The sequence below is a fragment of the Poecilia formosa genome, unplaced genomic scaffold (genome assembly GCF_000485575.1).
Source record: "Poecilia formosa unplaced genomic scaffold, Poecilia_formosa-5.1.2 Scaffold146, whole genome shotgun sequence".
Lineage (NCBI taxonomy): Eukaryota > Metazoa > Chordata > Actinopteri > Cyprinodontiformes > Poeciliidae > Poecilia > Poecilia formosa.
This window is the reverse complement of record NW_006800085.1, coordinates 659,020-686,979: the sequence shown is the minus strand read 5'-3', so window position 1 is coordinate 686,979 and position 27,960 is coordinate 659,020. Positions and strand designations below refer to the sequence as shown.

At 37.9% G+C, this 27,960-nt stretch overlaps 1 protein-coding gene across 1 annotated transcript in view; it reads left to right on the top strand.

The window, feature by feature from the left end:
- The window catches only part of epha5 (EPH receptor A5), a 66,569-nt gene that overhangs the window by 18,271 nt on the left and 20,338 nt on the right, over positions 1-27,960 (top strand). The window contains exons 3-9 of the mRNA XM_007563278.2: positions 359-1,079; positions 13,981-14,136; positions 14,473-14,811; positions 24,965-25,089; positions 26,107-26,196; positions 26,896-26,965; positions 27,075-27,177. Coding sequence (XP_007563340.1) covers positions 359-1,079; positions 13,981-14,136; positions 14,473-14,811; positions 24,965-25,089; positions 26,107-26,196; positions 26,896-26,965; positions 27,075-27,177 — 1,604 coding nt within the window. The remainder of the gene's footprint in view (positions 1-358; positions 1,080-13,980; positions 14,137-14,472; positions 14,812-24,964; positions 25,090-26,106; positions 26,197-26,895; positions 26,966-27,074; positions 27,178-27,960) is intronic.

The window sequence follows — 27,960 nt, the reverse complement described above, 5'->3', positions numbered from 1 at the left end:
ATGTAGGAATATAGGCAAATATATTCTGAAATGGAGTTATAAACACTTTTAGTACTTATAACTGTACATGTAGATTAAATGTGAAGTTCCAACAATCATCACTTATATTTGATTTAAAAAGTGAAACAAAACATGTTACATCTATGACTGTGTAATGTTTTTATTTGTTCTTGGTGCTGACAGTACTAGGACTGGGTGTATTTAAAAGTCACAACTGTACGTTTACTTCCAAAATAACTATAAATTCTGACCCTGAAATATCAGGAAATCTTGGGGCGGCTTGTCAAAATTTGGTTGACTTCAAGGAGTTTTCATGTGTTTCCTTAATATTCTGCTTTGTTTTGTTTTTATCTTTCAGTGGGAAGAGATCGGGGAAGTAGACGAAGACTATGCCCCCATCCATACCTACCAAGTTTGCCGAGTGATGGAGCAGAACCAGAACAACTGGCTCCACACCAACTGGATCCTGACTGAGGGTGCCCAGCGAGTGTACATCGAACTCAAGTTTACGCTAAGAGACTGCAACAGCCTGCCTGGTGGGGTCGGGACCTGCAAGGAGACTTTTAACATGTACTACTATGAAACGGATGGCGATGAGGATGACATGGAGGACGGCAGGATGAGGGACGGTGTTGGCATAACTGAAGAGGAAGACAGGGTGTTGAAAGAGAGCAGATACATCAAAATTGACACCATAGCAGCTGACGAGAGTTTTACCGAGCTGGACCTGGGGGACCGCGTCATGAAGCTCAACACTGAAGTCCGGGATTTAGGTCCTTTGTCCCGGAAAGGCTTCTATTTGGCCTTTCAGGATTTGGGGGCCTGCATTGCGTTGGTATCGGTGCGGGTTTTCTACAAACGCTGCCCGTTCTTGGTGAAGAGCCTGGCAGAATTTCCGGACACCATCCCGGCATCGGAGGCGTCGCAGTTGGTTGAGGTGGTGGGCCGCTGCGTCAATAACTCGGTGCCCTTATATGAGCCGCCACGGATGCACTGCAGCACAGAAGGGGAATGGCTGGTGCCCATTGGGAAGTGTGTCTGCAAACCAGGGTTTGAGGAAATCAGCGGTTCTTGTCAAGGTAAAATACGTCAGTTAATTGCTAAAATTGTCATTTTGCTCAATAGGTGAATCCTAAAAAAAATAACTAAAAATGTTGGAGTCACTTTTGAAGATTTTCATTAAATTTTAGTTTAGTTTTTTTTATTTTTTCTCCATCACTGTTCTACCTTCCAGTGTTTGTTTTCATGGCTGTCTCCATCCTGTTTTATTTTCATATCCACTGTCATGTTTATTTTTAGTGCTATGTGCTCAAGCGTGTGCACAGATCAGCTTGTTCTTTTAGTAAGTGTGTTCTTACTTTATGTGTGTGTGTGTGTGTGAGAGAGTGTCTGTGTTTCTCCTTCGCTTAGTGCAGGGCATTCCCTTGAGCCCTGCAGCACTTTGCTGTTCTCATAAAGCCACTGTTCTGCCTTGACTTGTGCCCAAGCATTCCCTGCTCCATCCTTAACTGCCATTTCCATGGGTTTCCCTGGCTGCTGTTATTTGTTTTCTCTATCCATCCTCTGTAGTTGTCTTCTTCTCTTTCTTCGAATTACTCAGTGTTGTGATTTGCAGTCACTCTTCTTATGCAACTCGTGGAAGGTCTGAATGCCATGGAGAAATTTATATTCCAGAGAAATCTTTTTGCACCAACTAAAAGCTGTGTGAAACATAAATTGCAGTGAGCTTTTGAAGAATCAGTTTTATGTGATGACCTAAATGATTGCTTTTGGATCTCTAGCTGCAAAATGCAACTTTTAAAAAAGAGTAATATCTTGATTAATACCTCATCAATTGCCCTCCTAGCCCTCCAAGTTATCTGATTTCTACTTTAATTTAGAAATTGCCATGAAAGTGGTGTTTGTCATTATGGGTAGCAGCATTTTACTCAGATTCCATCAGGCAACATTTTCCATGTTGCTTTTTATGGGAAATGAAGATCAGGATGATTTCATATTTCCTTGGTGTTGCACTATAAAGCACGATTAACATATATATGTTTCTTTGAGGGGAAAGCTGAACTAACCCAAGCATTGACCGTCATGCTGAAGGCGTTCTCCAAAGCTGGTCAATCCAAGGTCGAAACTGTGCATAATGTGCATAAAAGAAAATCACAATGAAAAAAGACTGAGACGTGTACAAATAAATACACTTATTCTGGCCAGCTGAAAGACCTTCTTAGACACAATTCTAAGTCATCACATTATCTAACTAGTAGAAAGTAAAGCACCAATTACCATTTTCAAGACATGATTGATGATGTATTCTGTCTCCTTTTTTCCTACATGTTCTCCTCCCCTCTTCCTTTATTTTCCTTCCTATCTGCTCTGTAATTTAGTTTTTTTTTATTATTATTATTATTTTTTAGTTTTTCTACTTGGAACAGTTTATAGATTATAATAATTGTGTATGCCAGACTACCACCATTCCACTAGATTAGTTTGTGTGAACTTAAGTCTGCTTGAAGAGATTTAGGATAAGGCTGTACCATACAGTATTACTTTAGAGCTTTTTATTGAACCCCACAAGCATGCACAATTCTTTTTGCTTTATATTTACTAGAGTTGGTAGTTACTTCCACGCTTGTAGTTTAATGAAAATGGGTCACTGCAGCTATAGGAGTGGAAATCCCCCTTTTCTTCCAGGAAGACATTTTAGGCTTTCTGTAGATTTAAGGGGCACGGATGAGTTAAAGAAGAAAATAATAAATCCAAACATTTTTGTTTTCATGGTTCTGTAGAATGTGTGGATCCTTTTAGTTTCCAAAAAAAAAGATTGTCGGTGTTGTGTAGAAACATGTTGAATTAGGTGGAACCGAATTCAACATGGCGGCAAGAAAGTGGTGTAGACCATTAGGGTAAATGAGATTTCAGTTATATTTAAGCTATCACTCTCCATTTAATTAACAAGTTGCTATGGCAACGCAAAGCCTCTATCACATATGGTGTCCTATCTGCAGCATGCCTCAGTAATGTTTATTTTAAACATTTACATTGGATAAAACTGTGACTGTGCAACACCTGTCATTCTTGCTAGTGGCAACATCTCCAATATGTTGTGTATCGGATATGTTGTCACTCCACGCAACTTTCAGACAGCTTCAGCATTATGCCATTGTGCAGGAAGTGGCATTAATTTTCAAAGCTGCAGTATAAAATTCCTTCATACTGATTGATAATTTCTAAATTTTATAAAGTGGCACAAGAAACTATTAAACATCAGTGTGTGTCACAACCACCCTTATTAAATGACTAACTGTGAATATTCACAATTTTTTTGAAAACGGGGAAACGTGTTGAACTTTTCAAGAATTCAACAATAAGAAACGGACTGGAAAAATGGCCTGTGAAGTCTTGACTCAGCTTTTGAGTTACTGAAATGATATATAAACTCCACAATATGCATATATTTTACTCTCTGTGTTAACAGGGATATGAGATAAGTTCTTAAGATCTGTTGCATGTTTAATGGACGTTTTCAATTATTAAAGAGAGAAACAGAAAGGGTAAGTGTGTTTCCAGATAGTTATTGGAGTCATCTTCATGTTTTCAAGTGAACAATTAGCCCAGTCATTCAAATTCTCTCTAGCAGCACCCATCTGCTGCTGGACACAGCATGAAAGAGGATATGAATGTTAGATTTAGACAGCTCTATCTGAAACTTTCATCAGAAGAATTGACTTCCAGTAAATATTAAGTGAAGAACATAGAAAACAATACAAAATAATTTAAAAATAGCACACTTTATTATAGTACATCTGTTTTTCCCCCCCACTATCAATTAGTCTTCTTATTCTTATTGTTGACTGTATTTCAAAATTAATTATAATTTTGCGTATGCCAGATGTGAAAGATTTACATTTTTTTTAGCACTTGTGTTATACTCTATTGTGTTGGACAGAATCTGCTGTAAATTTCTGATACTTGGTATTTTTTTCTTTCCGTCTTGGTGGTTCTTAATGTCCTTTGTTTTTGTCCCTTTTTTCACTTTTTGGCCATTTTGTAGTTTTCTAACACTTATCCATTAGTGGTCTTTCTTGCTCTTTTGTTTCACTGCTGTTTTGTATGCTTGTCTTTGTCTCACTTTCTTGGCCACTGACAGTCTATCATCCATTATTTTCTCACTTTCTCTGTTTCTGCCGTCTACATGTCTGCCATTCGGTCTTTCACACTTGCCACAGCCTCTCACTTCACTCGTCTTTTCATCCCTCCTTTCAAGCTCTGTCTCTTTTTCTCCTTTAACAAAGCCATCGTCCTACTCTAATCCAAATGCAGAAAAACAGTGGTCTGTAAAAGAATCAGTATATTTTTATGGAGAGAGTTAGCCACAAAATGCTCTGTAAAAGTTAATTTCTGCAGTTGGGTTTTTTGTTTTCTTTATTAAGCACATTTTAATGACATTATAATAAATATCAAACATTAATTATGCAATCAACTTATGAAACAATTGGCTATTTTGATTATTTCCTAAGTGCTGTATAGATTTCTGGTTTTTTTTTTGTTTTTTTTTTTTGATTATTTCCTAAGTGCTGTATAGATTTCTGGTTTTTTTTTTGTTTTTTTTGCAATTTTCATGCACAATTGTCCGTTAAAACAATAAGTTTTAAAAAAAATCTAATTTCAACAGGGGGGAAAGATTAAAATTCAGAAGACAATTGCAATGGTAGCAAACTGGCCTAGATTATCTGTGCAGTCTGCTTACAATGTCACACCTCTGGACGTTTTTTCCTAAGATCCAAAAATGTCAAAATGGAGGCAATTTTAAAAAAAATAAAAGCAGTATATTTAACCATGAGCACACAATGAACACTTCATGCACGTTAGAGTTTTCAAAAAGTCACATTCTGCTACGGTTTTTGTCCTGCTGGTTGTAAAATGACCATGCAACACCACCGTTATTCAAACAGCCACCATGACTGACACAAAGTGCTGCGTATAAGTGCGTACCACTGAGGCTGAAAACGACAAATAAAACACACAGCAAACCCTAAAATAAATGTTTAGAATGAAGTCACATTTCTGTCATAACAAATGCTGAATAAAACCATGCCCCCAGTTATTCGCTGAATGATGGAATAACGGCACATTAGCTAAGTGAAACGGTGTAAAAAGAGATAAATGACACAATGGATGAATGGAATAGGGCTTTTAAGGAGTGTGCAGGGATTGCAAAACGGCTGGGTTCAGGTTATAAACGGTAAATAAAGACTGACCAAATTGTTGGAATGACAGAATAAGGGCTGAATGGGCTGAATGCTTTACTTTGAAGACAAAAAAGGGACAGAAAGGAATCCTGGGATTGGCAGCTTTCTGGTGTTGAAATTCAAGCTGCACTGAATTTCTGACACAAAAGAGGAAAAAAAAAAAGAGACTTTGATAGTGTGGGCAGTAATGTCTGGGCTAGACAGTACATCATGGTGGGGGATGTAAGGAAATCTATAGGTTTACTGCTGAAAATGTGGAGAACAGTTGGTATCAGTAAGCATAATTATTGAGACTAAAATATAAAAAAATCTCACTAATAAATAGGCAGTTTGTTCAGAGGTGGTCATGAAATGCCTCATGGATGGAGCTGGGCGTCCCTCAGCGACACTTTGTTTCACTGCCGGGGACTCCCATGGTGTTCAGCTGTTTGCCTGCCTGTCAGATGTCACTGTGACATATGTCAAGCTCTATCTGGTCACGTCGGTGGGGCTGCCATCACTAACTGTCTCAGCGGAGTGGTAACCCGAGGAAGCGTTCTTGCTTCTGTCCACTGGGAATTATAGGGGAGCTAGGAAGGAGTTCACACCAGCAGTGTGAGTTTTGTGGTTGTTGTGGTAACACTGTTGTTACAGTCACTTGCATAACATAGAGACACATTTGTTATATTGACATCTGTCATTTCCAAAAGGACTTTTAACGCTTTAGGAATCATTAGTACTCCCCCACCCACAACACACAATTTATTAAACTCCCAAACAATTTAGTGGCATTTCATGAAATTGAAACTGAGTAACTTATTTTGTAAATCAACCTTTTCCTGCTTTGCTCCTGCATTCTGGTCGGTCTTTTCTCAACCCCCACTTCATCATCCCATCATCTGAACCCGGTAATGCTGCCATGACAACTAAAGTGCTTCCTGAGTGCTTGTTGGTTAAACTGACTTCTCCCATTTTGCCCCCTACCCCCAACCTTCAGATCTGCACTCCCCCCCCCCTTATAGGCTACTACTGATGACCTTATGTGAAGTAATCCTATTAGGCCTTAATAAACATGACAACATATGTCAAACTCTATCTGGTCACCTTGGTTACCCTGTTACAAATCTCGAATACGACACCTTCAAGAGGAGTTTACAACATTGTCAATCTGCTCAAAAAAACATGGCGATGAGCTCAAAGACGGAGACCTATAAATCTGAAGTTTGTAAATTATTAATAAAATCTTTCGGCACAGCCAGTTATTTCCATGAAAGCTCCCCAGAGTCCCACTCAGTAGCTATGACTGGGTGAACTGGGAAATAGAAACTCATCTTGTGCTTTAAGATCACATATAGGCTTAATAAAATCCAAAAGTATCTAATCACACATTTGTTTTGGTCAAATTGCTCATATCCAATACTCTGTAAAACTATCCTTACAATTTATTTCTTCAGTTTTGTCACATTTTTTAATGGCATGTTATAGATTTGACCAAACAAATGGTATGTAATTTTAAAAGTGTTGGTTGAATTATATATATATATATATATTTTTTTTTTCCTTTTGTTTGCTTATTTCACAACAAATGCACCTAGTGTTTTGTATTGAGTTGATGCCTTCAACAATCATTTGCTGCAAATATAACTCCACATCAGAGGGTGTCTACCTGTTTTACATATCTTCAAATTGAAAGTTTTGTCAATTTTTCTCTACTGAATGAAGACATATTGATCAACAGTGTTAATGTCTTGATACAAAAACCTGTAGCAAAAACATAGCCTGACTGAAGAAATATGTCACCATCGCAAAATACTGCCACTATTAAGTTTGATTATCGAGACTGTGTGATGGTTAATGTCTGACCTCAGTTTCCTGCTACAACCTATTGCAATGTAGCCTAAAGTTACATTTTATTGAGAGCACCTTCTTGTCGCCTACATGACTCTGACTTCAGTCGGAACTACTTATTCCTTTGCCGCTACTCTATAAAGTTTAGATATTTGAAATGTGTATGACTAATAGTTATCCTGCCGACAGTCTTTTACTTGAACAGTGGGTCTCTACAGGTGCTCCAGAGTTACCACGGACACCTTTATTTCTTCTCTGATTCATGCACTCCTTCCTCTGTCGTTAGCTGAACAGGCAGTGTAAGTGGTGGCAATAATGCTGCAGATAAAATCGAAGGGCTTAGAGGAAGCAGATGAAGCGTTAGAAACAGTCTTCAGATCTACAACATACTGTTTGGATGATCCGTCTGAGAATTAAAAGATGTCACAGCTGGATTATCAACGACGATTCGAATATTTCTAACTGCCTGGTGTGTGAGACATGGTAACCTCTGCTGAGGGATTTCAAGTGGGCTTGCACTGTATTGTGGGAGCAAAAAATTGTGATGGTTTTGGTAATCTGCCTCTAGTGCAGAGGGTGTCCATTCAATTAATCAAATTTATTAACCCAAGCACTTTAGTATGGTTGCTATTTTTCAATTTTGCAGAACTAACAGTAGTGAACAGTCCAGATGAAGCTGCAGGAATAACATCAAAACCTGAGTGACAGTTTGATGTTGCATCTTCCTCCTCGGGGCTTACGAGTCTCCCATTCAGCTTCTCATATTCACCAACACAAACTGTGACAGCTGTTGGTGAAGTTGCCCATCTGCCATTAGAAGCAACTTTAGATTTATTGCTTTTATCAGGGGAGACTTGGGCTGCTGGAGAGGCCAGGCGTTCAGCTGCATTAAGCGTGATCTAAGGGAATGGAGACTCCTGATTTGGTATAATCATTTATTGATGATAATTAATCTTTCAGCCTAGACCTTAATAAAGCTACTAAATTGTTTTAAATTCAAAAACTACTAGGAACTTGACCTCCTTGTCTGTGCGTAATGTCTGATTGTGAGAATGAATGAGTGCTGAACAATGTCCCGCTGTGTTATTTCACGGACAGGAAATCCCCATTGACTTGATTGTGTATTATTATTGTATTATCATCCGTCTTTGTTAGTGTTCACACAGTGACATGCACAAATATGTGCATGCATTGGCAAAAACACACGGACACATGCAGGGGCCTGCACCTAAACAGAGAATGACAACAATGATGCATAAAGGTATGAAACCCTCATGTATGCACAACCTCAGAAAAGTCCAGCACACACTTTGCTTACGTTTCTTAGACCAGTAGTTTACTGTTGAACAAACACAGGAAGAGGATATTTACTGTTTCTTCTGCTGGTTTATTATTTCACAATCCTATCGGCTAACAATATAAGCATCACAGTGAAACACAGCCGTGCTATTTTTTGTTTCTTTTGTTGAATTTTTACTTTCACATCAATATTTATGATCAGAAATGAAGGTTGTGATTAGTTGTAATGTGCAGCGAATGCAATTTAAGCCATTTCATTTTATTCTCATTTATGTCAATCATTTTACTTAACTTCAGGACTGGCACATACCCAAAATATAAAGTGCCTCGCAAACATATTCATAAGCAGTTTTTAGCATTTGTCATGGTATAAACAAACTGTAGATTATTGGGATTTTAGATGAGCACACACAAAGTATTGCAAAATTAAGCAACACAATATGTTATACGCATAAAATCTTAAAATAAATTGAAGTTTGCATTTGTATGGTGACAAAAAGTGATAATATATTTTGAAATTGCTGCACTTTCACAACTTATGCTTTGAATATTAACGCACTTGATACATATTGCAAGGTGAAAATGTCTAGATGTCCTCTGAAGTTGATTTATTAACTTGCTACCCTTCGATCTTCTTATGGCTTAATGTCGGAGTCACATCCTTGAGATAAGTTGCATAGAGTTTAAGTGGCTCCACTTAAACCAGCTTTGCTGCATTCATATTGCAATGCGCAGAGTACTAAGCCAATATTTGCATCCTCAGCTTGCCAATGCTGAGACAAATGATTTTAAATCCAATGTTGATGCGTGGTAGGTGGTCTTTACATCTACCTTTTAATTTCCACACCCCACTGCTCAGCCTTAATACGTCTTTCTGACTCAGCCCTAATAGCTTCCTTCCTAATCCCTTCAAATGACAGCCGGGCAAATAAATCAACATGTTTAGTGTGAAATGTTTCCAATTAAACAGGACGTTTGTTAAGAAGCATTCACGGACACCGCTGGATCCCTAATTGTCTGGGATGCCAGTGCGTGATGCATATTAATTACGTATTAACCTCTCATTCTCAAATGGTACACATACACACACATGCATTCTCAAATCCATACAGACGCATTAGTGTGTATTGCATATTAATTACCCATTAGCCTTTGCACCGTGCATTAAGAGCTGCGTGGCATTAGAAAGACAGCCTGCCCAAGGGCAACATGCAGACACACGCACATGCACACGCGTTACTACTATAAACTGTCTTCACAGGTTGCATTCACAATGAGGAGTGAGCCATTTCAGGAATCCATCCATGACCATAACAAACTACACCACAGGAAGTGTGTCTGTGTTTTCAGGTATAAATATAAATCCATTTATGTGATTTTAAAGTAATCAAATGATTTAAGATGCCCATTCTAATCTAACAATCTGTTTAATACAATTTATTTTAACATGAAATAGTCTTAGGTAAATAAATTGCGTATCCAAATAAGTATTCTTAGCGAAGGAGGTGGCATCGATGCCCTTCATGTATCTTTTTGTGATAGTCGCACCCCCTGATGGGCTCAGTGGTTCGAGTCAGGAATGTAGTGACTGTAGATGGACTGTGCTGATCTCAGACGTTATGTTTAGGACTTCAGTGACTTGTAAAGGATTCATTTCTTTTAAGATAAACTTGTGATTTACTCATGTTCTTTATGCTTTTCTGTCATATTAATTGTTCTGACAAAATCGGGGTTTGAAGTCAACTCATCAATATTAATATTGGCCCCAATCTTGACTTCTTGTATCCAGCACAACTGAGAAAAAGATGAGCACTCGTAAAAATATAGTTGATTCTGTATAAAACCGAGGTTTAAAATATGGGTTTGACATGAAGACTTGCCTCAAGAACTACAATACTACTGTAAGCTTTTCAAAATAAAATAAAAATATATTGCTCACTAAATTACACCTCATATAGCCATTTTTAAAGTACCTATTTTCTGAGTAGAAATAAGAATAGACTTTAGACTCCGAGTATTGCACTACACAGTTCAGTTGTTGAATTCAATCAAAGGAAATGGCTGATAGGTTTCCACCCAGTCATTGATTCAAAGACATTTCTGGTTTTCAAAAAACCAAAAAAAAAGAAAAAAAAAATTCTTTATATACGTTTGTTTTGCTGAATTTAATGTTAAATTCAGCAGTATAAAATTAACGGGGGTAAGGTGTTTGCACATTTTTTTTCTTTGAACATGACCTTTAAGCTTTATTAATTTAATAAATAATAATTAAGTCTTGTGTGGTGAATGAGGTTTTTTTTTTCTGAAAGAGAAAATTATTTAAATATATTAAGTACAAAACAGATAAGTATTGTAATTTATAGCCTATAACAATGCGATCTCATACAGATGGCATGCATTAGATTTGACTTAGACATGGAAAGAAAATAGCTTTTAAACATCTTCACCCACTAGGTTATTTTATGGGCTTCTCTTAATGGTTTACCCCCAAAATGTTTCAGAGCGTAATTAAAAGAAGACAGTCAAATTACTGCATGACACCTTGCAAATGTAGTCATTTCATCTCATGTCAGTATGACATGCCATATCACGTCGTCACAAATGTTGTGTTGTTGAGCATGAAGAGTCTATTTATCCTGCGTAAAAATTAGCCTCAGTGATGTGAAATACCTTAAAAATTGTGAGATTAGTGGCATGTAATTGATTTTTCTTAACACTATGTTGCACATTGTAATTAGATTTCTTTTTTCTTCTTATAATTATGTACAGCTTCTAGAAGGAAAGCATTTCAATGCATTAGTTAAATCAAACTAGAAGTCTATTACGTTTTTTTGCTTCTTTCAGTCGATCTTGTTAGAAATACAGATCTTAGTTTTTGGGTAAAGTAGAACGAAGTAAATGTCAACACAATAAAAAAAAAAAAAAATGTAGCTCTTCCGCTGCTTATATTACAATGGCGGACACTAGTATGTCATATATTCCTAATCTGAACAATAATCACTGCTGTTACAAGAGACAGCTGAATGTAATCTTTACCGCTGTTTGGATAACTATAGCAAGCCAGACAATAGTAGGTGTGCATTAGAAATAAGTGAAAAAAGATTTATATATTGATATGACACTGTATCAAAAGACTGCATTGTATAGAATCTGATTTGTTTGTTTATGTGGGAGGACCTGACAACCCATTTTTATTGACTGGCCTCTGGGGATTTTAAAATGGTCGAAGTGAGTTTTACAATAATAATAAATGTCCCCATTCTTTGAAGCCATAAATGGCCGTGTTTTTTATTTGCTTCAGACTGTGGATGGTGTGAACCTGGACCTTACTGGCATATACATTTATTTTCATGAATCGAGGCAGCTTTCAATGAGGAGTACAATGGGAGTTTGTAGGGGTTAGGGGGGGTTAATATGCAGTTAAGTTATACATTAGTGTGTGTTTGTGTGTGTGTATTGTACACGTTGTGGAATGTGTATAATGTTGGGCGAAAATCAGGTTTTCCAAAATGAACAAAAAAAGTATTTTTCTGTCCTGAAAAAGACAGAAGTACCAACTTGTTTATGGTTATTATTTGACATTGGAGTCCCACTACTCTAAAATGGACATGAACATCTTAAAGTGATATTGAAATACATATGGCTTTATGAAATGCCAAGTTCAAATTGAATTTAACCATCACTATAACATTCATTCAGTTGTTCTAGTTTTATCATCATTGTCCATCAGGGTTTGTTGGCTTTGCCAAATATCAAACAATTTTTCCTATGAAAGCCTTGTTCTCCAGTGTCTGTGTAGGTGTGTGTGTGGGTGTGTGTGTGTGTGTGTGTGTTGGAGAGAGATTTTGAGGTGAGACTCGGAGTGATCCAGGGCAGAGGGAGAATTTTTCAAGAGTAATGTTCCATGACAACAGACCAAGGTTCCGTCAAGGTGAATCAGAGGCACTGCTACCTAACGACTTACACACACACACACACACACCCACCCACAATCCCACCAATCCTCCATTGTCTCCTTTTTTCCCCCTTCTTTTGTGTCCCTCATGTCTCATTCTTATAAACCTGGCCTCTATCTCTTCCTGTCCCATTTCACTTTTAACATTGTGTTTTTCTTCTCCTTGTCTTTATTTTGCTGTCTTCAAACCAGACATTATATTATGTAGGTGCTGTCTGCTTCATAACAGCTACACAAAGCCAACAATGGTCAAACAAGTCTTTAATTCTGTGGACAAAGAAAGAAAACGCATAGCTCACCACTTACTTTCACCTCTATGATACTTACTACAATGCTATGAAAAAAATATGTCCGCCGGTACAGATTTCTTCAACTTTTAGCTTTTGTGTCTAACTCAAATGTCCCAATAAGTAATGGTGAATTTCAGACAAAAATAAGCAGACTAAATACCAAATGTATATATTTTTAATAACTTCATTTGCTAAGGGTAAAAAAAAGCTATCCAAGCCAGCCTCAACAATGACTCAATAACCACTAGCCAAATCAATTTCTCTTAAATTTAATTTCAGTTAGACCTGTAAAACGATGTGAAAATACGAAAAGGTATCAAAAACAAAATGCTAAGGCCTGATCTGAAGTTTAAGATTAGGATTAGCAACAAAGTCATTGGCATCTTTCAGCACGGAAACTGAAAGTCATTAAAGTCATTTAAAACATTTTAGATTTCCGTAAACTACAGTCAGAGCCAGTTTAAGTCAGTTTATGAATGGTTAAAAAAAATAGATTTTGAAGTTAATCTATTGCCCTCCAATATGAATTAATTCAGTTAGCATATTGTGCAACACTTTGTCTTGCTTTCACTTTGAATTCATTTCTAAACTATAAAATATCTGTGGACAACCTTTTCCTGTCTAGTTATTTTTGTTTTTTTACGTCTGTCTGGGTAAGCCTCCAATATCAGGAAGAAGCTAAAAAGTCAGTGATTGATGGACCTGAGGTTGAAGCCATGGCAACAGATTGTTGATGTATTCCTGGGCGTTGCAATTCTAACTGCATAGTCCTCCTGTCTATCTGCCCCACTTAGATCAGCCATTGGGTGTGTGTTTTTTTTTAAGGCGAGCAGTATGCCATTTCTTTGCTTGTTGTTTATGTTTGTTCTGTGTGTGCTTCACACAGGGACCCATAATTGTGCAGCAGATGTAAGTGCAAACAATTTGACAGGTGCAACTTGTATATCGCCGAACTGAAGCCTTTGAAATGGGGTGGGAAAAAAAAAACAACTGTAAGGGAAATGCCTTACTTTTTTGATGAAGACAATATAACAGGAATAGTGTGACAAGACTGTGTGGGTTCACTAAAACAATAATCCCAAGAGAAACATGAGAAGAAATCTGACTTCAAAAGAAACAGAGGTAGAAGTGAGACAAATCCTTGTTTCCTTTTCAGACTCTACCCTTGTTATCTCTAATGAAAAAAAAAACCTTAAAATTCAACTAAAAAACTTAAGGGGTAAAAACAGACTGTTTTACATTTGTACTCTTCTTTTAATCTCGCGTCTCTCCCTGGGCCTGCCTACTCTTTACTGTTTTGAAGTCTCCTCCTCGTCTCATTTTTCCTTCACTGAACTTCTCATGCAAAACCTTTTCTGTCTTTCAGTGTGCAAAATGGGGTTTTACCGCTCACAGCTGGAGTCTTCAGCCTGCAGTAAATGTCCACCCCACAGTGTGGCCAGACAGATGGGGGCCACGGCCTGTAGCTGTGAAGATGGATATTATAAGATCGACTCTGACCCTCCTAGTATGGCCTGCACACGTAAGGATTTAACACCTATTTTGTTTCCACAAATTTACTTGTAATGTGGTGACGCCATGTGTGGACTGCTATCCGATGTTCTTAAAATAACGTGAAGCAAAAAAATACTACGGTTCCACACTATTTAATTTCGAGAAACATTTTTTGACAAATACTCCATCTGCAAGATGGTGTATTTTGACATTTAATCGTTAGCATACAATATATTGATACTTTATATTTGATACTCTTTCCTGCAGTTTTTAGTTAATCCGATGGCTAACTCATAATAGCCATCTGATAGATAACTAATTGTTTTTTTCGTGATGATGTATTTAAATTGTCTTTTTTTTTTAGGTCCTCCCTCTGCACCACGGAATGCAATTTCCAACGTCAATGAAACCAGTGTCTTTTTGGAGTGGTCCATTCCAGTGGAGACTGGTGGCAGGAAGGACATCCGCTACAACATCCTGTGCAGACGTGTTTTACCAGACGGCAGAGGACTGGAGGAGTGCGGCCCCAACGTGCGGTTTCTGCCACGCAGACTTGGCCTCTCGAACACCTCGGTGATGGTGGCTGACCTCCAGTCGCACACCAACTACAGCTTCCTGTTGGAGGCCATCAATGGGGTGTCTGAGCTTGCCAAAGACCATGCAAAGCAGTATGTGACACTTAATGTGACAACCAATCAGGCAGGTATGTTGCACGTCATTTCTGTCGTGATTACTGAGCATTGTCAGAGTGTACATGTGCAGTTTACGTTCCAGTTCGTCTGGTACAATCGCCTTTTTCATACACGTACAGTTATTGAAAGAACATTAGCCGTGATGATAGTTTTTCCTGCAGAATAGAACATTATTGCTTGTTGCCAAGCATTTTTTTAAATCTTCCGTCTAATCAGCCAACGCAGATCAGCATGTCTGCTTCCAGGAACAAATAGCCGAGTGTGAAAACAAAGACTCCAGATGATCAAATTATCACAGTATTTGTCCAACAGATCTGTCGCTGTATTAATTTTCGCTTATGTACTGTCCCTGTTATCAACAACAACAGAAAAAACAAAATGCTTTGCTGTCCGATATGTCATCAAAAAAGCAGCTTGGTACCTTCATTTGGGGGGGAAACATTCCATAAACAAGATTCACAGAAATCTGTGGCATAATGAATGTTCCTGATTTGCAAGCTGTTGTGTGTATGGTTCTGTGTGCGGTAGCAGGTGTTATGCCTCTTTTATGCCAGCAGTGATAAATCATTGTGATAAAGCAGTTTGTTAACCGCAGGAAGAGAAATACTTTATGTACACACTCCTGACCAAATGTCTAGTAAAGTGGCTAAACCCAATAGACCACCCTGATGTTGGACAATGGAAAGAAGCATTGCATTGACATGACATTTGCTTACGCACTTACCCAGGTTACACTTTTTTTTTTTGCTTAGTGTCAGTTAGCATTGCCGAAAGGATTTATGTTTAAATGCAAGAATAACGAGACAGAATTTTATTTATTTATTTATTTATGTATTTGCTATTTTTTATGCCTTTGAACAATATAGAGAACCTTAAAGAATGATTTTATGGATTTTGTATGCTTCTAATTTAAAGTTAATTCAAAACATTACACTTTTAGGTGTACTTAGGTGATAACCGTAAACATGCTTCCTTGTGTGACACCAAGACATCAGGAGAATGGCTGAGAGGGTCAAATAGTGGAAAAGCAATTTCTCCAAAAACTTAAAAGTAAAATAAAAGTCTGACTATAGTTTTCAGTGGTCTGATTAAAGTATAGCCAGACTTGGTTAGGGTCAAAGATTTGTTTGGCCCTAATCACTGTTTTTGTATTTAAATGAGAAAGGAGGAGGCTTCCAACCCTTCCAACACTACCCCACCTTTAAAGTACAGTGGTGGCAGTATCATATACTTCCCAAAGTAAATGGCAATAAGGAGAAAGAACCAAAAGATTTACCCAAACCATAACTTTAAATAAAATAAAAACAAATAAATGAGGAAATGTCATTAACATCTGAATTTGAGAAAGGTTGCAAAAACTCTGTCTTTATCCCGTTGCATCTCTCATTGCTTTGGCATTTAGCAAATATAAGTTATTTTTGGTAATGCTAGCAGGCCCAAGGAAGTTTAGTGTGATTTAATGTCAGACTCGGCAAAAACAGGTTGAGGTTGTTTTTGTTCCAGTGCATATAAATGTATGTTTATATTGTGTCATAGCTGCTCTAGGGCTCCTTTTTTTAAAATGAAAAACAGAGCTCACATTTGCTTCCGTAACACATTATCATATTTATAGCAGGTATGCACTTGTGTAGCTTTTATTTGCTTATAATGATCTGGTTAGCTCACATCGTAATGAAATGAGAGAGACACGAGATTACAGTTCTCCTCCCCTAGGCTTCCATCTGGAGGAAAAGCGGAAGAAAAAAAAACAAACAAACTGTGTTGAAGGATAGGGTTTGCTGCGTTTTGCTGAACAGATGGCATGCTGGGATTCAAAGAACAGTAGGTAGTATTACTAGCAGCCTCAGTAGGAGTCGTAGTGGTTGTAAAAGGGCAGATAGCAGATATGGTATGTGTTGAAGGCGGATGCCTACAGATAGAGACGGAGGCAGATGGCTGTCTAACAGTCAAGGCCGCTGACAGTCCTCTAAATGTCTTGTCACTACGGCTGTCAGCGAACTGAGTGGATTACACCAGGCTATAAAACTCAATTTCAGGTTATTGAAGTTGTAGCTGGATTAGCCAGTCACACGACCAAATGGAGATTTGGGATTAAGTTAGATTACACTCAGGAGACGCAGGCAGATAAGTTGTGCGGCTCTTTGGCAATGGGTGGGTTAGGCTAGAGCTGCGGTTAGTAACCTGATATGGCGCTGAATTGTTTTAAAATCACGAGCTATTAAAGTCAGAACAGTTGTGTTTAAAACATTCAGATTGCTTAAATGAACTTGAGATAAACCCTAGATATGCATCAAAGCACATGAACCAAACTTTTTAAAAATCTTTTTACCAGTTTTTTCCTCAAAAAAGTGCAATATAATTCATAGTCTTATGGTCAGTTTTGATCCAGATAATATAATTTAACAGATGGAAGAAAAAAGCACATGTTTTTGTTTAGGACTTGACCGACTAATCGCTGATCAAAGCTGATTGAGTGAAAATTGTCCAACTCTGACCGCTGACTACTTTAAATTAAAAGGTATCTTCCTTGAAGATTAGCCTGTTTAGTCAGTCTTATTTCATGGAAAAATAGTATTCAGTCATCTGTGTTTTGTTATTGTTTTTTTTTTTGTTTTTTTTCAGCAACTAGATTGACCATAAAAGAAAAAGTCCAGTTTATTTGTATAGCACATTTCAGCAACACGACAGTTCATTGTGCTTTACACCATAAAAACATTACAGAGGCACCAATTGTGAAACAAGCCACAATCATTACATTTCATCAAACGCCACCTTCAACATCAACAGACCACATGTGTTGATGCTGCAGGTTTGTTAGTTGTTGTATAGAAAATGAAAAAGGTTACAACGTTGCCAAAATACATACCTTAATTTTCATTGAATACATGTATACTTATTAACCATCTGCATTGCACATGTGTTCAATATTGCAACTAAGTTTTGAAGTTGCACCAAATATTTTTGCAACAAATAAAACAGTACTATGCACATATGGGGGCAGGGCGGCAGTGTGCAAACTACACCAAACTGGACTTTAATATTTTTGTTGAAGGGCAAAAAACAATCAGGATCAGTAAAGTGAGCAGATTCTCACTTTGGGCTCAATAACACAAGGTAATCCCCTCAAGTCAGTTTTAATCAAAACAAACTATGCTGTGTGAGCTGGAAAATAAAATTGTCTGCACAGCCAGTTGTGAGGCAACTGCTTGTAGAAAAAAGTGCAACAATCAGCTAAATTCACTAATGCTACGACCGCTTCCTGCTATCTTTTTTCCCCCTCATTATGTTATGTTACTGTGTTGGAAGCGTACATTATTTTCTTGGTGTAAAATGTGTCACCTTGCTGAAGCGTTGACACTACTTGAACTTGACAAGCATTTTGTCATGCTTACAGCGAAAAATAAAACGTTGCACACAACCTTCAATTCATCCTAACTGTAGAACATGGTGGGAGTGGCTTCATGCTGTGGGAAGATTTTTTTTTTTTTTTCATATAAAAAAATCTATCTGGTCAGAATGATGGGAAGACGGACGGATTCAAAAGACTACAAAAAGTGAGAGTTTACTGGAGGTTCACCAAACAGCAGGACAAGAACGATTCAAGTTGTCAGAGTTGCAATGAAATGTCTTAGTTCAGAATATTTGAGATTTTTTTTTAATTTAATATTTAATAATACTAGCCACAAATTTCAGTTCTAAATATCCAAAGCTGGTAGAGACACACTTCTGAAGACTGGGAAGACGGAGGAGGAGAACATTAATCGTTTTTCAGAATTTTGTTTGTAAAAAATTATGTAACAAAAATTTGTAATCGTTACTTTTGCGTTTCGAAATTCTGCCGTTCTTTATGTGGGTGAATCAGATAAAAAATCCCCCAAAAACGGGGTTGAGTTGGTGGTTGTAGTTTGTCTGTATCTCTGCATCTTTGAAACTACAAAATCGTTGCAGCACCATGATGGAGAAACATTGATTACTGCTGTCATTCTGATGCCACTAAAACCCGTCCTATTAAATATAACATCACACCTGTAGCGACGTTCGTAATGAGAGGTTTAACTGCCTCTGATCTACCAGCCTTTGACTCGAGAGTAATTACCTTGTGAGCGCCTTGATCACTGCACTGAGCGCATGGCAACAATTTTGCGTTCAGGCTTTGTGCTTGTTGTGTTTTTGGTGGTGGTAGAAAGCAAGCGAGACAGAACTCCTGAGGGACATAGGAGCGAGAAACACTCCGGCTGCTGGGAAGACTTGGAGGACCTGCTGTTTGATGTGTGCACAGTGTCACATGTGATAAGAAAACCATGAAATAGCCGATTTCACAGCATCTCTGAAGTCTTGCTGCATAATAAAGTGTTGTCGCGAGGAGGTGATTGAGGAATGTGAAAAGTTGGGGAGGGAAGAGAGAGACATGACGAGGTAGAGGCAAAGGGGACAAATTGGAGAATTGATGTGGAGGACTTTGATAGAAGGAAAGGTCACAAAACAAAGAACAAATAAGAAAAAAGTGTCTTGTTGCTTTTGGAATCTGCTTTAGAAACAACTTGCTCTTTAGTATTGAACTTGGATTTATTTTGTATCCAGTTTTTAATAAATAAAACAAACATTACTCGGTTGAGGAAGTTCCCACAGTTTTAGTAATTTCACACCTTATGTTTTTTGTTTTAAAAATCAGTGAAAACCTACATATTTTGGTACTATGCTATTTTCCTGTGAGAGTCTCATACCAGCCCATGTGTATTTGGTACTCTGGTAATGATGTGCCAAAGTGATTAGATCCCTGCTGACCCATTAAAAAGAAAAAAATCTCCACGTGAGCAAAACCTGCTGGTTTAATCCAAATGTATGGCCCAAAACTGGCTTTGGAATGTAAGTGAAATAATTTTAAATTTCACATAGCCTCTTTGAAATTGTTATTTATCTCCCACAACCCACAGTTGTAATTATTCTGAATTATGTGAGATAATTACACAAAAAATCCTTCTAATTTGCCGACTTTATTTTGGGTTATTTGCGTAATGTTCATAAAATGTAGGGCCATTGTGTAAAAATGTATTTGTACATGAGTTAAGCTGTTGCTGGCTATTCATCACATGAATTGTGACGCATTGCCTCTGCTTGTTGACGGTGCATTTCCTCCTGCTGTAGCTGCGTGTTTGTTGTTGGCTTCCATACAGAATGCGTCGAGGGATTGCTGGAATCCAGTGTATTGGATGGGAGACTGTAAAAAATCAAAACATATGTAAGAGGGCAAATTTTTGTTAGTAGATAAAGTTGCTGCTGCCTGTGTGTGTCTTTTTTTTACTTGGCGTTTCTTGGAGCAAAGGAAAGGTTGACAACCCAGTTAAGCCTTAAGCCTTTTAGATGAGCAATCATCTTATTTTGGCCTTGGTTGCAGTTTCAGTGCTGCCTCGTTTCTTCGACTTTAGTGAGCTGGCAGAGAGAAATAAACGATTGAAACCAGATATATGCATACATTGTTTAAAGAGACCTTTCTTTTGCAGTGCAACTGTACCTTCAAATTCACATTCATTTCCCATTACTGCCTTTAAACAATTTGGAAAGGCAGAATCTGAGTTAAATTTTATCTGATCTGAAACGTATAAATTTGTACAGATCTTAATATATTTCTTTATAAGGGCAAATGGAGCATGACGGCCACAATTAGGATTTTGTGTAGGTCGTCATTAGCAACTGCAAAATGCAGTGCGTGAGCCAGACTGCTGGGAGCCTCTTGCAATCCAGGCTTTTGTTGTGAGCTACACTGTGCGCTACATGTGTTGTTTCCTCTGTTTCTCCTGTGTCTGTTACCCAAATCACCTGATGGCAGAGGTGTGTGTAATGTTCTGTGCACTGCTTTACCCATGCAAAGCTGTCTCACACAGCCTTGCTCTGTGCGATAACAATGTTAAGGGGGTCTTTCTATCATTTTGGAACGCGGGTACAGGTGAATGTCGAAGAAATAATTAGATTTTTAGTTGCGAGGCTGAAGTTGGTGACACAATGTCTACCACTGCTTTATTTAGTTCGTATGCAAAGCCAGAGCCAGAGATGCAGGGATTTCAGAACAATACAAAGCCCTGATCTCAATCCTTTACACTAGTTTGTGGATTGTAAACGTGTGTGCAAGCATCATTCCTTACCAATCTAACCCTGTTGCACACTAATTCCATCTGATGGAACGACCCAAAAATCTACTAATGATTGAGAAGCTTGTGGAAAAATACCCGAAACGTTTGGTCAAAGTCATAACGTTTAAAATGCATTTCTACTACAGAGTCAATTCTACCAAACCTAAGAAAATCTGGGTAAACTTATCAATTTGAAGAATGTTTGAACATATTTTTGTCAACATTTAAGAAGAAATTGACAAGACTAACTGGTCTTAAAATGGGAAATGTGGTCATGTTTGAGCTTATTGCCGTAAAAAAAAAATGTTTTATAGTTCAAGTAAATATGTTTTATCTGTATATAACTACAGATATAAAAACATGAGTATCTTCACTGTTGAAATAGCATTGCAGACAAAACATACAGCAGTAGCTGGAGGATATACGTGAGTATTTTATTGGTACTTTAAAAAAAAAAAATTCTTCCATGTAAATCTTCCCTTAACAACTCCAACATGCATTTAATTGACAAACACATTAAATGGTGGCCATGTAGCTGCTGTACACTACTAGCTTGAGATTGTCACCATGGAGCAGGCAGGGATAAGGTTAAATCATGATTTCTAATAAAGGCTTCCCCCCTCCCTCCTCTCTGATTTATTGTGCCCCTATCTTTCTGACATTCTCCAAGAATCATTAAAAAATAATAAACCAGTTAGTCTAAGGCCCGCATTGATTTTTTGCGATGGTGCAGACAGATAGAAGTCTGACAGGGTTTCGTTCGGCAATGTAATAATGTGCTTATCCGGAGAAGGGCATGTACTCGTCCTCTGAAGTGGTTTCTCACTCGCTTCTAACATCTCTCTTTAAGTAAAAAAAAAAAATTATTATCGCCACGAGGCTTAGGACAAAGAGAAAACTAGTCTTATGACATCACGCCAGTTGCTGAAGCATGTTCGTGTTCTGCGTTACTGTTCTGAAGTTGCTCATTAGCAGGTTTAACGGGGAGTGGAAGTGTTTAAGCAAAGACGCTTCTCCACGCTGTCTTCTCTGCTGCTAAAATAAATGTGTTGCTTGGGCCCTGCCAACACTTTTTCAGCAGGTCTCCTCCTCATCTTCTCACTAATATTTTGCTTCTCAGTATTTTTTTTTCCCACTTCCCTCAATATAATTTTCAAAACTGTCCAAATCTTCTCTCGCCTGTTACTCTTCTGCAGTTCCTACTAAAAACCCATATTAAAATTACTGCAACGATCAGAGGTTTGGTGAGTGTGATTTCTGACGAGCATATTTGTAAAACTCTGACCTGCCAAGACTGATTTTAGCTGTTTTTAGAGTTGAGTAATGACTTCCACAACCAGTTTTCTTGTCCTGCAGCCTGTAAATAAGAAGTGATGACTCGGTGGAAAAGATTGGATTCAGCTTAAAATCAATTGATTCTGATTTCCGGTCTATTTCTGTATGCATCTCTAATTAAAGTACTTTACAGTTTATGCAAATTAATTTAGCAAATGTTTAAATTAGGATGCACCCAAATGAAAGTCTGGGCCAATTTTAGATATCAATTTTGCTGTTTTGGCCAAAAACCAATATTTACCTGTATTGTATACATTTCCTTCCCCTTGTGACACTATGAAATAATCACTACATTACTTTCCTGCTTACTCACTGCCACATGGCCTAACAAAATGCTCATTGTCCAACCTCCTTTCCACTCTCACTCTTTTGAAACATGTACACAAACTGTAACAAGATGGAGGTAAATGTCATCTGTTTGTTGCTAAATCCAGAGCTGCTAAATAAATTGCTGATGCATATGAAGAGGGCACATTAACCTTCAGAACGTGACGGTTGATGTTCACAAAAACAGACTGCACCAACTTTGATGTCTTCTAGTGTCAAACAAACATTTTTTTTTTTCATTTGGTTTGTGTGTGTGTGTGCAAGACTAAGATAAATAACAAAAGAGGAGTTAAGTATACTTAGTCGATAACATTTGATGGTTGAATCCTTTTTAAGTACCAAAGATTGCTGCACAATTAACTCCCTATGAATGCAGTGCATCATAAAGATAGTTGCTCTAAATGTATGCATGTTTTCTATTTTCCTGTATTTGGCTCTAGAATATCGCCACAGAGTAAGTGCACTGCTCACTTGCCACGGCAGACGACAATAGCAGCTGGTTTCCAAAACAAGCTTTAGCCAAATGTATAAACTTGAGTTGTTCTGGTAAATTTGATGATTGCATCTGTTTATATGCAGTTTGAGATTCGCTGGTATAATGTTTTGTCTTAGTGTAAAACATTTCTTTTTCCAGCAAACACAAACTCCCCAGCATAAAAAACAACCAGAAGTATGACTTAAAGTTGCAAACGTCTGGCGTCTGCTTCAAGCATTATGCAAGTATTTGATCAAATACTCCAATATTTGATCTATTCTGCAATAAATGCAGTAATAGATATGAACCTTGGAGTAATTAATGTGGCATACTGAAAAACATATTTTATTTTTATTTTTTTAAATCTGTCCATGCTGCAGCATGACATGGCTCAGCAGTAGAGAGCCACACCGTATGCTCAGGCTACACTCCTCGACGTAGATGCTGCACGTTCAGTTCAGTTCCCAGCCCCCGGTATCTTACTGCACATCTTCCCCTTTTCTCTTTGCACTGCTTCCTGTCCAGCTACTATTGACTAGAGGCAACCACTGCCAAAATCTTTAATTCTGCTAGAATCACCAGTAATAAGTTAGAAAACTAAATCCTTTATTCAGTCCTGAATAAAGGATTGTACATTTAATTGTTGATTATAATCAAATGTAATCAATTATGACAGCACTGAACACTGCATCCATTTTAAGGATTTAAACTTTTTTGGAACAGTGTTGATCATGATGCTTCTGGGAAAATAATCCTTCTGTCATTACTGAATCCCTGCCTTTATTCCATTTAAGCAGTGAAAGTGGGTGTGGGTGTGTGGGTGTGTGCGTGTGTGTTATGTGGTCTCTAGTTTCAGGCTTTTAAGATGTTGCAGATAACACTTCTGTGCAACCATCCACTCAGGATTTAGTTACTGTGTTTGTAGCAATGATTTATTCCCTGCGGAGTTCTGCTGAGGCTATTGAAATCCAAACGCTGTTTAGCATTTGTGCAGAAGACGGGCAATGCACGCGCACGGGAGCATGCACGTACGCTCACACTCGGACGCCACCAAGATGTTGCCTGAGGGAGCATTTTGCCTGGTTAAAAGCTCTTTATGTGTCAGAAACTCTCCAACTGTCCCTCTGAGAGATGGCCGAACAGCTCAGGTTACAACCGGATGGCTCCAAGATTGATGGAAACTCACACAACTTGGCTCACTTTGCCTCAAAATAGAAACAATACCTGTACTCGAAAGCAATAATCGATTTTTGTTTGTTGTTTTTTTTTTTGGGGGGGGGGGGTTGTTTAAGTTTCCGTCTTGAAAGTTTGACAGCATCCAATAAATTCTAGGGGTTGCCAGGTTTTGTAGCTTCAGGAGACGGTCTCACCTAGACGTGAGCAGGAGCCGAATTGACTTTCTGGCCTCATCAAAATGCACCTGCTCCATTTCAAGATATAAAGGGGGTATATAATTAGAGACAGGTGTTCTCAGCTTGTAAATATCCTTAAGCACTAAATCTGCCTTCAGAACCAATATCTCTGGTTAAATTAGAACTCAGTGGACCGAGGAGGAAAACCTCAAACAATTCTGGATTCCAGGAGGCTTTTTGGTAAGAAACCTGCAGGAACAACATAAAGCAGAATCCTCCTGTTTTAAGTAGTAATGAAATTTTGAATTCTGTAAAATGTTTTAGTTTTTTCTACTTAATGTCTTGGCAACTTTGCTCAGTTCTTGTTTGAAATTTATGGAGGCTTGAGTTGCTTTCAGTTACGTCAAAGCCAGGCCACGAAACGATCTTTTTTTTTTTTTGCATTGCCTGTCATCAATCTGCTATAGTGGGTTGCAAATAATGAAAGACGATATAATATTTGCGAACTGTTGTAATATAACGTAACAGTATATTTCTGTGTTTGCAGCACCATCCCCGGTAAGTGTAGTGAGAAAAGGCCACACAGGAAAGAGCAGCATCGCCCTTTCATGGGCAGAACCTGACCGGCCCAACGGCATCATCCTCGAGTACGAGATCAAATATTTTGAAAAGGTAAGGGTGAACAATTTATTTATTCCTTGGCTTCTCTTTTCTGAGATTGAAACTTTAGTAGAGTGGAAGACTTTTGGGTTGGTGTTTAGTTTAATGATGTCAGTTGCATAAATATGTCAATCATGTCACTGAAATCATTGCAAAGTACAAATATAAGTTTGCTGGTGTCGTGAAATGTGTTTTATTCTTGGAAATAGCTGCATTTTTTTTTTCTATTTCATGCCTTTCTCTTATGATTTAAAAGCACAAAGAGACCCTGCACATTGCTACGGTCAAATTGTAAACATTTGATTCCCTTTTTGCTTTTGCTTTTTCAGTTGAAGATTTCTGACTGAATGTGAATTCCTTGTTTAAAAAACAGAATTTCTTGTTTAAAAAACAGAATTCTCAAGCATTTCCACGAAAATGGACTTCAGAAACTGGCTTTTGGAACAGCAAAGCATATTTGCTAAAATAACAGTTTATATCAAAATGTGTTTTTTGTCCATTGATATGCCATGAGTTAACCAATACAGTAGCTTAGTATTAAGGTTTTCTTGACTAGTTTGACTTTTTTGATGATGCATATGTTTTTTTTCCACTGGATTAAGGTCAGCACAGCAATACGATGCTTTCATCCGTATCACTGTTTCTCTTGTGCCCTTCCTCTTTTCCCTCTGCCTGGCTCTAATGTCTTCTTTTATGGAAGGTCAGACTAAAGGTTCACATGAGAACACAGTGCAGTTTGTGGTCAGTGGTCGGCTAATGGCCTCGGGCTTAATGGAAGGAGCATTTAGTTGTGTTTAAACCTGATGTGGTTTCAGCTTGGAAACCGATGCTTGCACACAGGGATTAAAACACATTTACCATACACACACACACAGACACACACACATCACAGGTGTCCTAAGTACATACATTATCAAAAATCTGATTGGAAAAACAAATGCTTGTAGATGAATGTCATTCTGCCCACCATGCTGAGAGATTAAAAGCTAATGAGGTGGATTTAATTTCTTTTCTCTGCCGCTGCTACAGGAGCAGGACTCCAGTTATACCATAATAAAGTCAAAAGAAACAGAAATGGTGGTGGAAGGCCTGAAACCTTCGTCAGTCTACATCTTTCAGGTAATACCTTCAAATAATAACAATAAAAAAAGACAATTAGTAAGATAATTTGTACAATTACCACTTGACCTTCTCTGCATTTTGTCATGTTGGAACCACAAGCTTAAATATACTTTATGCACATAAAAAAGTTCAAATTTTAGCCCATTTTCTCCTGAGAAAAGTAGCTCATTATCAGTCATATTGAGCGTGTTGCTTTGGTTCTCAATTTGATTTAGGTCTGGACTTAAACAGGACCATTCTCAGACATTATTATGCTTGGAATTTTGCCTGCAAATTGTAAAATTTTGTTTTTGGGCTAATTTTATAGGAACTTTTTGCTGTGCATCTTGTCTGTATTACACAACAGAAGTGACTAAATGCAGTGTCTTCATTCCTTAAAGGCCAGATTGTTAGATACGACTATGAAGAGTTGTCCATTCAACTGATGTTTGCACCTGAGCTATAAATATCTTAAAATCCAGATAAAATACATTACAGTTTGTGGTTGTAATTTTAGAGTTTTTAAAGTAAAAGCTATATGAATAGTTTTGCAAAGCAATGTAATGACAACAAAACAGATGTTGTTAAAGGGATAGATTGCAAAAAGTAGCACCTAATTTAAATAGCCTACACAGGATCAAATTCAAAATAAGTAAAGCAAACATGAATATGGAAATGTTTACAATGATGCAAATGATTCTTGATGATGCGTCGCAGGTACGAGCCAGGACCTCAGCAGGCTACGGCGCATTTAGCCGACGTTTTGAATTCCAGACGAGCCCTTACTGTGAGTACATCAGAGATGGGAGCGCGACAACGCAATCAACAATAGGTGCCAGGTGCAGCTTTGTGTGCTTACCGCGTGTGTCTAATCTCACATCTTTTTCTTTTGGCAGTAACTGCCACCAGCGAGCGTGCTCAGGCTTCCATAATAGCGGTGGCCATCACGTTGGCGCTGGTTCTGCTGGCGGTTGTTGCTGGATTCTTGCTCAGCGGACGGTGAGGCATAAATAGATATGAAGGAAAAGAAATGAAGCATTAAACGTTTGGAGGGTAGGGGGGTGGGGGAGCTAGACATTAATTAGCATTTGCAATAATATATAATAAATGTGCCCAACAATGCTATTTTAACTTGCAGCATTACTGGCATTGTTTGATTATAGTTTTATTTTGTGTGCTCGGAAAAACCTCTCTGTGTTGGTTCATGTTGCGTGGTCTTTATAGCATTTGTCAGGGACAACAGTTCAACAATGTCTTTATAAAGGTTTTTTTTTGTTGTTTTTTTTTTACTCTCCTGAGACAGTCAGGTGGGCAAAGGGCCAGCCACTGATCTTTTTTTGCAGATGTAATGTCACTCTTTGCTTTATTTTGACGGTGCAACTCCTTCACCGCAATATGTGCAGACACAAACGCTTCGCTGAGTTCTTCGGTACCAAACGGAAAGATTCTTAGGAAGAATTTTACTTTTAATGGTTAAATTGATCACTGCTAGCAGTTATGAGGACAGAGCTTATAGAGGATTGTAAATCTAACTTTTGGGACTGGAGTTGATTGAAGGAGTCTTCGAAATAAAGGGCTACTTAAAAAAAATGGAGATGAGAGATAAATCAATGTTGCCTGATCCTATAATTATGTAAAGTCTATGAAAATCTGACGAAACTACAATTTTAAAGCTGTTCAGAATTTTCAGCAATAATCTTAAAGCTATGATGTTTTTAAAAGTAAAAAAAAAAGAAGATTGCACAATGATTGGTACCTTTGTGGTCAACAGTATGTAAAACT